The 12,652-nt window shown below is 39.3% G+C and overlaps 1 protein-coding gene across 3 annotated transcripts in view; it reads right to left on the reverse strand.

The window, feature by feature from the left end:
- Positions 1–3,806: 3,806 nt before the first annotated feature.
- The window catches only part of LOC114243403 (ferric reductase 1), a 48,587-nt gene continuing 39,741 nt past the window's right edge, over positions 3,807–12,652 (reverse strand). For all 3 annotated transcript variants that reach the window (XM_089739177.1, XM_028174883.2, XM_028174884.2), the window contains 7 exons: positions 10,707–10,878; positions 9,841–9,898; positions 7,651–7,804; positions 6,922–7,014; positions 6,255–6,367; positions 4,776–4,892; positions 3,807–4,096 (listed from right to left, as the gene is read on the reverse strand). In XM_089739177.1, coding sequence (XP_089595303.1) covers positions 3,968–4,096; positions 4,776–4,892; positions 6,255–6,367; positions 6,922–7,014; positions 7,651–7,804; positions 9,841–9,898; positions 10,707–10,878 — 836 coding nt within the window. In that variant the 3' untranslated portion in view covers positions 3,807–3,967. The remainder of the gene's footprint in view (positions 4,097–4,775; positions 4,893–6,254; positions 6,368–6,921; positions 7,015–7,650; positions 7,805–9,840; positions 9,899–10,706; positions 10,879–12,652) is intronic.

Here is a 12,652-nt window from a genome sequence, read left to right on the forward strand (position 1 = left end):
AAATTCACACATGGGATTATAGGTTAGTAGGTTAAGTTAGAATTGTAGGTTATATATGACGGAGGAGAAACGCTGGAGGAATGTTTTTAAAAAGTGTGACGTCAGCATTGTTGACGTCACGGTCTTTAAGTTCTCGATGATGACTCATATTTGGGCTTCCAAAACAAAACTTCACGAGAACTGCGTATATTGCACGAGAAGCATAACAACGTTACAGAGAGATCCGTACTGTACTACGGCTCGGACACGAATGAATCCACGCTAGACAGCACGGCCGTATTTATAGGACTTCGTACACGTCAGCGTGTTTACAAGTATTAAACACGTGAGCGTGTTTACAAGATTTTAAAGTATTGAAATTACAATAAAAGGGACTGTTTAACATCAATTTCTTATCACAGAGTAATTAGTTGATGATCAGTAGGTAAATAGTCATATTTGCGCCGACACGGCCATACTGACAGGCGGTGCGTGCTCTGCACCGGCCTCGTTGATTCTCGTAGGTTTTTCTTTGATTCTCATTGGCCTGTAGGAATAAAAAGTTTCTCTGAGTAGCGCATCTGTTATACTTGCGTTACTTGTAACTATGAAGGTTTGAGACTTATTAATGCGATTTGATTGTAGGGTTCTCGGAGGGTATCGTAGGGTTCTCGGAGGGTATCGTAGGGTTCTCGGAGGGTATCGTAGGGTTCTCGGAGGGTATCGTAGGGTTCTCGGAGGGTATCGTAGGGTTCTCGGAGGGTATCGTAGGGTTCTCGGAGGGTATCGTAGGGTTCTCGGAGGGTATCGTAGGGTTCTCGGAGGGTATCGTAGGGTTCTCGGAGGGTATCGTAGGGTTCTCGGAGGGTATCGTAGGGTTCTCGGAGGGTATCGTAGGGTTCTCGGAGGGTATCGTAGGGTTCTCGGCGGTTCTCGTAGGGTTCTCGGCGGTTCTCGTAGGGTTCTCGGCGGTTCTCGTAGAGTTCTCGGCGGTTCTCGTAGAGTTCTCGGCGGTTCTCGTAGAGTTCTCGGCGGTTCTCGTAGATTTATTTAAGGTGTTCGGATAAGGATGTTGTGTAGTGTGATGTTGTGGCGTACACTGTGGTACTTATGTAGTGGGCGTACACTGTGGTACTTATGTAGTGGGCGTACACTGTGGTACTTATGTAGTGGGCGTACACTGTGGTACTTATGTAGCGGGCGTACACTGTGGTACTTATGTAGCGGGCGTACACTGTGGTACTTATGTAGTGGGCGTACACTGTGGTACTTATGTAGTGGGCGTACACTGTGGTACTTATGTAGTGGGCGTACACTGTGGTACTTATGTAGTGGGCGTACACTGTGGTACTTATGTAGTGGGCGTACACTGTGGTACTTATGTAGTGGGCGTACACTGTGGTACTTATTTAGTGGTGTAATTTTGGTAATTAAAAATAAAAACTTATCTTTGAGTGTTGATTTTGTTGCTCGACCATGCTGATTTGTGGAGTAGATGTATAGGCTCATCGGCTGTTGCTGGAGGGTAGTCTTCTTCCGCCGATATGGTTAAATGGTCTCCAGGTTGTTGCTGAGCGGAGGCGGCATGTGATCCCACTTCTGATGACGGAGGAGAAACGCTGGAGGAATGTTTTTAAAAAGTGTGACGTCAGCATTGTTGACGTCACGGTCTTTAAGTTCTCGATGATGACTCATATTTGGGCTTCCAAAACAAAACTTCACGAGAACTGCGTATATTGCACGAGAAGCATAACAACGTTACAGAGAGATCCGTACTGTACTACGGCTCGGACACGAATGAATCCACGCTAGACAGCACGGCCGTATTTATAGGACTTCGTACACGTCAGCGTGTTTACAAGTATTAAACACGTGAGCGTGTTTACAAGATTTTAAAGTATTGAAATTACAATAAAAGGGACTGTTTAACATCAATTTCTTATCACAGAGTAATTAGTTGATGATCAGTAGGTAAATAGTCATATTTGCGCCGACATATATTATATCTATATATTAATACGTGAAGCAAAAACTTTGTATCCCTTTTTACGAAAATTGCGCGGACGGAGGAGTATGAAATTTTCCACATAGAGAATACAGAGAAGAAGTGCACAATGCTAATATTTTTTTAAAATAATGCGTAAAAGATACATTAAATCAATAAAGAAAACATTACACACACTACATATGTACCGTATATTTGACGCACACACGCATGCATACTATTTATTGTCAAACTTTCGTTCTTGACGTCTGTTGTCAAATTGAGAATAGATTTAAATATTGTTTGTCTTTGTTAATATTTTTTATAGTGTAGTCTTGACGAAATTTGTGATTATAGAAGTATAAAGTACAATCATAATAGTGTACAAACTTACAATTCCAATTAATTATAGTCGAATTTCGACTACTGCGGGACTAATAGTAACTGATAAATACACAAAACAAATAATAAGCAAAACAGAGATGAGATTATGACGCTACACTATGTAGGTTAAAAATAAAAATAGAAACACGCTTTAATAGCAAACCGGACTAACATTTAATTTCATCTATAAAATCCTGTTGATCCTGATCAGGATATTAGAACGAAGTTATTAAAAATATTGTATGTGTTACATAATTGGATGTTTAGGAAATGACGTTCAAAGATTCTGTTACAAACAGGCATATGATTATAAATACTAAGCTTTTAGCAGCGTGTTTAATATCTAGCTAGAAATAACTAGTGTGGCTTAAAAAGTGCCGTGAGAAAATTCGTTCATTGAAATACAATTTTGGACTGAGAAGATCAGAGAACCAAAGCCGTACATAGGTCAACGTCAATGCCTTACAAATATGAACGGATGCGGGCTTACAAAAAAACCTAAATATATAGTAGTACTAGCTATTACTAGTGGCTTCGCCCGTACTGTCAGTGTATTGATTGATTGATAAGTCAACAAAATGCTCTGTGTGCTTCGTGCGAGTTTTTTAACGTTATCGATAGCGTTAAAGTTAACTCCAATTTGTATGGAGTTGGAACGTTTACCTACGTTTGCCGCTAGGGGCGCTGTTTCAACTGCATACAAATTTTAGTTAACTTTCACGCTATCGAAAACGTTAAAAAACTCGCACTAAACACACAGGCAATAAACATTTTCGATTGAATATTAAAATTATGTTATTATAAATGGACGGTATCGATGTAAACCTATACTAATAACAGTTCAAAAATATTGAAGATTGTAATTGTTTACCATAATTATAATTTTACGATAGAAAGTGCGTTTTTTTTTAATTTTCTTTTATTGCTTAAGTGGGTGGACGAGTTCACGGCCCACCTGGTGTTAAGTGGTTACTGGTGCCCATAGACATTTACAACGTAAATGCCGCCACCCACCTTGAGATATGAGTTATAAGGTCTCAGTATAGTTACAACGGCTGCCCCACCCTTCAAACCGAAACGCAATACTGCTTCACGGCAGAAACAGGCAGGGCGGTGGTACCTACCCGCGCGGACTCACAAGAGGTCCTACCACCAGCATGAATACTGACATCGAAGCTCGCGTGTTGCTGGAGTATTCCTTGTCAACAACATTAAACACTTACATCTATCTACCTTATTAGCCGTTTTAGATTATATCTCTAACTAAACAATTATTATACAATTAATAATATTATTCACTAAGCCTAAGTATATGGTTTTAATAAATACCACCCCTAACAATTACCTTAAATAGTATAGGTACGTATTTATTTCAAATCTATATTTGGATACAGATTATAAAAAAAATGTTATGGAATACTTAATACTTTAAATATTCACGGCAACTCTAAAGACATTGTGATTGTTTATTTTTTATTTTTTACAACAACCATTAGGAATTGGTGTAGTCAAGTGAATGTAATAATCGCATACATTGTTTTAACGATAGTAAAGTGTTTTTTTTTCTTCATAATACTTAAAATAATTCAGGTTTCCTTCTAATATAATTACGATACATAATTAGGCTCCCATAATATTGTTATAAGTTTCTGTGATTGGCGCCAAAGCTACCAGACATACGACAGCCAACGCGAACAGCAGTACAACGGGCCCGTATATACCTAAAAGTAGTCTTCTGAAGCCGGAATACTGAAAAAAAAAAAACAATGATTCCTAACTCAATAATAAAACCTCGGACTATTTCTGCAAAGGAAGTAATCCTCAAAATCAGAATACTAACATTGTCTACAAGTGAAACCTTCAGAACTATTCTATCGCATTCTCTCGCAGCAAATCCATATTTTTTTGTTATTGCTTAGACATTTTTATGATTTATAGGGTGGACGAGCTCACAGCCCACTTGGTTTTAAGTGGTTACTTGAGCCCATAGACATCTACAACGTAAATGCGCCACTCATCTTGAGATATAAGTTCTAAGGTCTCAGTATAGTTACAACGGCTGCCCCAGCCTTCAAACCGAAACGCATTACTGCTTCAAAGCAGAAATAGGCGGGATGGTGGTACCCACCCGCGCGAACTCACAAGAGGTCCTACCACCAGAAAAAATCTCTCTCTCTTTCAAATCCCGTTTGAAGAAGGACAGGTCATCGGGAAACACCGTGGAGGGCTCATTCCAAAGCCGGATGGTACGTGGCAAAAAATATCACTGGAAATGCACTGTGGATGACCGCAGTGGCTCCAGGTAGTATGGATGAATTCTACTCCGGTGACGGGCGGTGCGATGGTAAAAACGAGATGATCGAATCATCTAGATGATGGAATTATCTCAAACAATTCCTCAAAGCAGATCTATTAACGAATACACTACCGGTGCATCTCCAGTCCGATCTATCTGCGTGGGTCGGGTTCCACCGAGCATGTCCTTCATAGGGAAGGCGTTGACTCGCGCAGATCCTATACTGCCGTCCGATACGCAGGCTGTCAACTGTAATTAAACAAAAAAAAAGTTCACAACTACTTTGTCTATGGATTTCATTATTTGTGCTACCTTGTTCCAATCAATGAAGGTGGACTTTTTGGCGGGAACGCGAGGAGTGAGGTTGTGTGATTTATTTTATTTTGTCTATTTAGTATTTCTTCAGATTTAAATGTGTAATAACGGTGGTTTATTAACTGTTTAATAATACCTGTGAAAGTGCACAAATGTGGGAAAATGAAACAAAGCCGCTGGACGTAACTTCCCGGGATCCTCCTTAAAAGTCCACTGAAAAAAATTTCAGTAAATGACCACCATTTTACTGAGATTATATTTCATCCCATAAGTATCATCTCATCTCATTTCATTTAATTTCATCCCAGTAGATTAATATCTCAAATTAATCATCTTCGTTTCATTTCACTCCATATTATAATTTTTTCATAAAAATAAGAACATAAATTAAAATAAGACATGACCTAAAGGTCTTAGTTACCAAGTCATAAAATTCCTTAAAAAAACAAATTAAGTAGGTTACAGAGCATACTCTTGTATAAGAAAAAGTGTCCGTCGTAAATCGACCTAAGGACACTAATATAATACAATTTTTTTGTTGATAATTAAGACATTAGCAATGCCTCTAAAGCTGAGCCCCGTGAGCACGCCCACCAATCAGGGTGAAACCAGAATAGCACCTCCATGCTACTGGTAGTTAGGTAGGAAACGAAATGACAATCCTTTTTACATCTACCCTCGTTACAAAAAACAATGAGTTAACAGTTGAACGTTTATGAGATATTTACCAAGATTCAATGTGTACGATATTTCAAAACGACTCTATTTTCTATATTAAAAAAAAAAAAACTAATAAATAAATCTTCTTTATAAACTGCTATTTCAAGTCTACTTTTTGCAAACAAAGTATGCACAATTATCAACATCCTAGATTGCAAAATATGATCTAAATAAATAATAGTTTAAAAAAATAAAAAAAAATACGCTTTTATAAAAAGTCCCACTAAAAAATAGAAAATAAATTTTAATTAAGAATAGTGTAAGAAAAAATGATTTTATTGTAAAAAAAAAACCGTGGGGTGCCATGGTATCAGTAGCTATAAATATTTTATGAACAGATATGAGTAGAAGGGTTATTTTGATAATATCCTGAAAAGCACCCCACGCTTTTTTACAATAAAATCATTTTTTCATACACTATTTTTAATTTATTAATATTGAATTGTCATCGGTCCTTAATAAGTATACCAAATTTCGAGTTAATCCGACGTTTTGAAGGGGGTCAAAATTACGTTCAAGGATTCCGTTACAAACATACATACGTCTGAAGCTAATAAAAGCGTATTAAATTCATACCGTTAGTACGAGGTGCATGACCACGTGGAATGCCACGAAGGCTGCCAGGACGAAGGTGGTCCACGCCGGTAACTCCGCCTTTTGGAGGTACACCGCGAAGAATATTGTTACAACTGGAAATTGAGTACCACAAAGACGTTACAAATAAATAAATAAAATCGTCATCAATCATCAAATTCTATATTTAATTTTGTGCGGATTCATTTTTATAAGCCTGCAGTAGGTATGTAAAGAAAAACCTCATTAGTTTTATAAAGATTTTGTAAAATTTGACCACGAACCGACAAGGATCGAGCTCGATGTGTTTAGTGCGAGTTTTTTAACTTTCTCGATAGCGTTAAAGTTAACTCAAATTTGTATGGAGTTGGAACGTTTACCTAAGTTTGCCGCTAGGGGCGCTGTTCCAATTGCATATAAATTTGATTGATGTGGAGCAAAATACAGACCCATAGACACAGCCCACTGAGCTCCTCGCCGGATCTTCTCAGTGGGTCGCGTTTCCGATCCGGTGGTAGATTCTGCGAAGCGCTGCTCTTGCTAGGGTCAGTGTTAGCAACACTTCTGGTTTGAGCCCCGTGAGCTTACCTACATGTTAGGGCGAAGCTAAAATAGCCTCTCAAGGCTATCAGCATAGGTAGGGAAAAAAATACAGTCTCTGTTTACTTACTGCCCAAGATGTGAGCCGTATTCCCGGCGAGCCAATGCGTCCAGTTGAAATAGATCCTCTTATTAGTACCGGGGTGAGGTCTGAAGAACGCACCTGAAAAATAAAAACAGGATATTGTTTTTTTCTTTCTTAATTAAGAATTTTTTCAAGATGTTCTACTGTAATATACAATTTTATCTGTGTGTGTTTTTTGGTGGTGATTTATGCATCGAACATTTTGTGAAGTGGTTACAGGGGTCCAAAGGAATTACAATGTGAATATCGTCACCAAACTTGAGGTCTATGTCCAAATTTTATAATAAATAGTAATTACGCAAATGCAAATTTTTTCAATTTGATTACTATTGTACCACGTTATTTATTTATTCATTAGAAACGACCTTCAGAAATGCAGACAGTGACTAAAGAGGAACTCATTCACCATGGAAGACTTTTTTTATTGCCCTTGTCGCAAGACGAGCATACCACCTTATGGAGAGTGGTTACCGTCGCCAAAGTTTTCATTAAAATTAAAATAAGACTTGACCTAAAGGTCTAAGTTACCAGATCACAAAATCCCTTAAAAAAATGAATACCGTCTTAAACAACTGCTTACATCCCTTGTACATAAAATAGTTAAGCAATAATCTTAGCATTGAGGAAATAGTTGAAGTTAACTAATTTTAATCAAATAGTAGTGTTGCGCTCATAAGTACACAATGATCACATTGTTTCTTTGGCTTCACTCACCAATAGGCTGTAAGAAGCAGAGAACAACTGTTATGATCCCGGTGATGGCGTGAGGGTTGTCTCCGGTGTCGGACCAGCCTCTAGCTTCAATTAGGATCAGGACGAAACCGGCCATTGTCAGCAGCCATGTGGTCATCATGAAGATACGATGATACTGCCAAGAATAGATGCGTTTCATGCGTATATAAAGGCCTTTGCGAAACATGAATGTGTTTAGTTCAAAATATATGTAACGATCTATAGGTATATTAAATTATGTTATACAGGTGGTAGGACGTTTTATGAGCCTGCACGAGTAGGTACCACCGCCCTGCCTGTTTCTACCGTGAAGCAGTAATGCTTTCGATTTGAAGAGTGGGGCAGCCGTTGTACTGTAAAAGGTTATGTCAGAATCCGTCTCAAGATGGGCGTCGGCATTGACGTTGTATGGACTCCGATAAACATTTAACGCCAGGTGGGCCGTGAGCTCGTCCATCCATCTAAGCAATAAAAAAGAAACTTAGTCTAAGCAAAATCAAAACCACCTTAGATATAGCTTTTACCCTTGGAGTGATACCCCTAATTATTCTTAGCACATCTACTCGCAAGGTTAGTTCCAATTTCGTTGCGTTATTAGTGCTAAACCCACACGGACTGATATCACCATCACTCTTATTAGTGCCACGAAGCGTATGCCCTCCTGTATGAGACAAGTGTTTCCTTGCATACGATGAGGGGACGAGCTTTAGAGTTTAACTATTCTCGAGACCTTAGAACTTTCTCAAGGTGGGTGGCGCATTTACGTTGTAGATGTCTATGAGCTCCAGTAACCACTTAACATCAGGTGGGCTGTGAGCTCGTCCACCCATCTCAGCAATAAAAAAAATAAAAAAAATTTAATATATTTAATCGTTAAGACCAGATTGAATGAGTGCTGGGCGGTAGAGCTAGGCAGGCAGCTACCTTTGCAAGCTTACAATACCTCTTAACACATTCGCTGTCGACGAAATGATATAAAATTATTAGCCAGAAACCAATTATTTTTATAGCGTATATTGATTAAGTATATATGTATGTTTAAAAATATGGATGAAAGTATGTTGATAATATTATTATGTATTTTAATAAAAAAACACCTTTTTCGGATCCGAGTGGTCGGCACATAGCACGCCAAATGCCGGACACTCGGATCCGAAAAAGGTGTTTTCTCGGATCGGAGTACAATCAAAAGTATCAAAAACATCATAATTATAAGTTCAAGTTTAAAATATAACACGCACTTGAATGGTTATTTATTTAAGAAGGTATAAATATCTTAAATCTGAGCAAAGTAGGTAACGATATAATCATAATTATAAGCTTAAGTTTAAAATATAACACGCACTTAATGGTTATTTATTTAAGAAGGCATAAATGTCTTAAATCTAAGAGAAGCAATGATATAATCATAATTATCAATACAATCAAACGTATAAAAATCATAATTATAAGTTTAATTAAAACACTGAAGGTGATTTCTTCACAGAAAAGTTAAAACAACATTTTTCGTCGTCTTTGCGGCAGATGACCTTGAAGACTGAGCTGGTGGTCCACGGCTGAGCGTTTTCAGTTTCAGTCTTGTATCAAAGATACTGTCATCACTGCCGCAACTAGATTCCTCTGAACTTGAAGACAAGTACTCCTCCTGAGCTCGTTGCGAACACACTTCTTCATCACTAAATCCTTCAGAACCTTCCGAGTCATCACTCAACCAACGTTTTTTTCTACTACTAGGTGTTGATGTTTTCGATCTATTTTTACTTCTAGATGGCCCAGCCCTACTATCCATTTTGATCGAACAATACCTTTGATATGATCGTGTGTACCAGTCACTATTAAACTGTCAATATAAAACCAATACGCGTTTTCGTAAGTCGAATGTATTGGCAGAGTGGCCACGCAAACCAACGTACACTCGCCACAATCGTCGGCGGCTTCTGACACTTACAAAATTCACTTGCTGCTCACTCGTATCCGAGTGGGCGGCACCGCTAATAGGGCCCCTCCCCACTCGGATACGAGTGGTAAGCACTCAATGTGTTAATACGTATTGGTTGGTTAATGCAGTGGTACTAGAGAACAGTGTGTTGCCACACAGAAATAGATATGATATGAAAGCCTACTGCTATTGTTATAGAGTTCAATTAAGACTGTCAAACTTCATCTACTTACGGCAAACCATATGTCCTTCCCGCCGAGCTGCCTTCCCACCCAGGTCTGCCTGTAGTACCTGCACGAAATTACTAATTAGTAATTAACAGTCTAATGAGAATAGTTTGGCGGAAGGGAATAGTGAAAATATCTTCACTGAACACGTGTGATTGCCAGGGCCGGATTTAAACTTAATGCCGCTCCTGGGCACCGGGAAAAATCCGCCCCAATACTGAAATTCTAAACTTACAGTTTATATATTTTATTTTTCAAAATTAAATTAACTAATTTATTGCGGAAACTTTATCATATGTCATATTCATCATATTCTAAAAACATAAATAAATATTTGTTTTTTTTTCTAACAATTATAAATTTTGACTAAGGGTGACTCATAGTTATATTACATCCTAAGAAAAAACTAATTAAATTTCTTCAATTACAGAAAATAAAAAAATCGATTATTATTTGAAATCCCCAAGGAAATAAATTTATTAAATCATTTTGATTATTAATTTTTACCAAAAGTGATAAAATTGAATGCAAGAAATTCATTTCATCCATTATTTGTGATATATCACTGTGATATATCACAATGAATTTCTTGCATTAGCAATTAAAATAGTTTAAAAAAACTAACAAAATACGCTTTTATAGAAAATCCATCTAAACTATTTTTCATTTTTTAGTTGAATTCCAATTATATATTTTAAAATTTTTTTTTAAATATTGAATTGTCTCGGTCCTTAATAAGTATACCAAATTTTTAGTTAATCCGACGTTTTGAAAAGGGTCAAAATCATGTTCAAAGATTCCGTTACAAACATACATACGCCTGAAGCTAATAAAAGCGTATTAAAATGGTTAAGCCTTAGATTGCTTCGTACCTGGCCAGTATGATTCCCAGGGACGAAGCACCCAACCAGGCGGCCACCATGAAGCAGCCGTGCAGTTTGAGCAACAGTTTGGAAGCGCCAGCCGCTGTTCCGACACTAGACAGCGCCAACGGTTCGCCTGATGATTCATAAGCTATCGTATGGAAGCCTACGCGTTCTGGATCTAAAATGAAGAATGTATTCAATTTTTTTTTTCCTATCTGAGCTGATATAACTCCATTCTTCAAGAGCTCGGCATTAAGCAGCGTCTTTTGGCGCTCGTGCATGGACGCATACTATCATTTTTTGGACATATCTCCCGGCGAGGAAATGACTCCATAGAGCGCCTTGTCGTTTAGGGCAAAGTAGAAGGCACCAGACCGCGTGGAAGGTTGCCCTCGCGATGGACCGACTAGATCAAGTCGGCAGTTGGTGGCTGTTTGAGTGTACCAGGCTCACCACAAACCGGGAGGAATGGCGATTGCTCGTGAGGCGCATAACATCTGCCCACAGCAATGATGCTGGATGACGACCACGACCGCTCTGACAAGAGTGATACGACATGCGACATACGAAAGCTAGATAGCCTTGAGAGGCTATATCGGCGTAACCCTGACGTGTAGGTGAGCTCACGGGGCTCTAATCTGACGACTTTGCTAACAGTGCAGCAACAAGTAACAAGAGCAGTGCTTCGCAGAATCTCTTTTGAATCTCATTTTTATTTTTATATAAATGTTGGCGACGATCGTGTTGGGAACATATTGCTATATTTTTCTGTTACTGAGATTTCAAGGGCGATGACGTCATAAACTTAATTTTTTTTGTTATTTACCTACCGCTCGGCAGATTTAAAAGGTCTTTTTTATTTTCGTTTTAGACTAGAATGTTAATAAAAATGTAGTCAACCTTATTTGTTAGTTATTGTTTTGTTTATGGACTGATTAAAACGAGGGTGTCTGAGAATTGTTCTAATTAAAGTAGTTATTTTGTTTACGCTAAGTAGAGTATGTAGGTAAGTTTGAATATGTTTTTTTTTTTTTTTTTTTTTTCCCTACCTAAGCTGAGAGCCTTGAGAGGTTATATCAGCGTAACCCTAACTTTTCTAGGTGAGCTCACGGGGCTCAAACCTGATGACGTTGCTAACACGAACCCTAGCAAGAGTCGTGCTTCGCAGAATCTACCACCGGATCGGAAACGCGACCCACTGAGAAGATCCGGCGAGAAACTCAGTGGGCTGTGTCTGAGAGTTAATTTACTCGTCGAGCCCTTCGTCGCAAGCGACGGGTTCGACGAGAACGGTGACCGGTGCTTGAAGTACCTAGAAGCACCGTTAGTGGATCGGGAGGATCCGAGATGACGTGTTTTGGGCGACGTCGACTGCTTTCCATTCTGTCCGCAGGATCGGGGATGTAGTTGCCGGCGGCCACGATGAGAGGGTTCTCGTGTCGTGCCGCTTTATCGAAGTGGCGCATCGACGCCGACTGCATATACTTACTGGTGGACTCTAAGTCCAGGTCGTCATGGAGGTCGACGTTCCTGACGAACCACGGGGCTCCGACGGCTATCCTGCAAAAACGGGATTGAATAACTTGGAATGACTTTAAGTGAGTGCGGGCCGCGTGAGCGAACACTACACTTGCATAAGTCATGACGGGGCGTATGAAAGTTTTGTAGAGTGTCACCTTATTTTTAAGGGACATTTTACTTCGCCTACATATCATCGGGTAGAGACGTCCTAGAATGAAGGCGGCACGGTCGCGTACCGTCTTGATGTGAGGGCGGAATGTCATCCTACTGTCGAGGGTGACGCCTAAATATTTGACCTTCGGGGCCCACGGTATGGGCTGGTCGAACATCGTGATTGGGCGAATGGCGGGAGCGGAGGTGTTAACGCGCCTAGTCGGGAGGGGGATGCTCAGCGTGGTGTTCGGAGGGCGACCCCTTTTGAAGAGCACCGC

The sequence above is a fragment of the Bombyx mandarina genome, chromosome 28 (genome assembly GCF_030267445.1).
Source record: "Bombyx mandarina strain Sakado chromosome 28, ASM3026744v2".
NCBI classification, from domain to species: domain Eukaryota; kingdom Metazoa; phylum Arthropoda; class Insecta; order Lepidoptera; family Bombycidae; genus Bombyx; species Bombyx mandarina.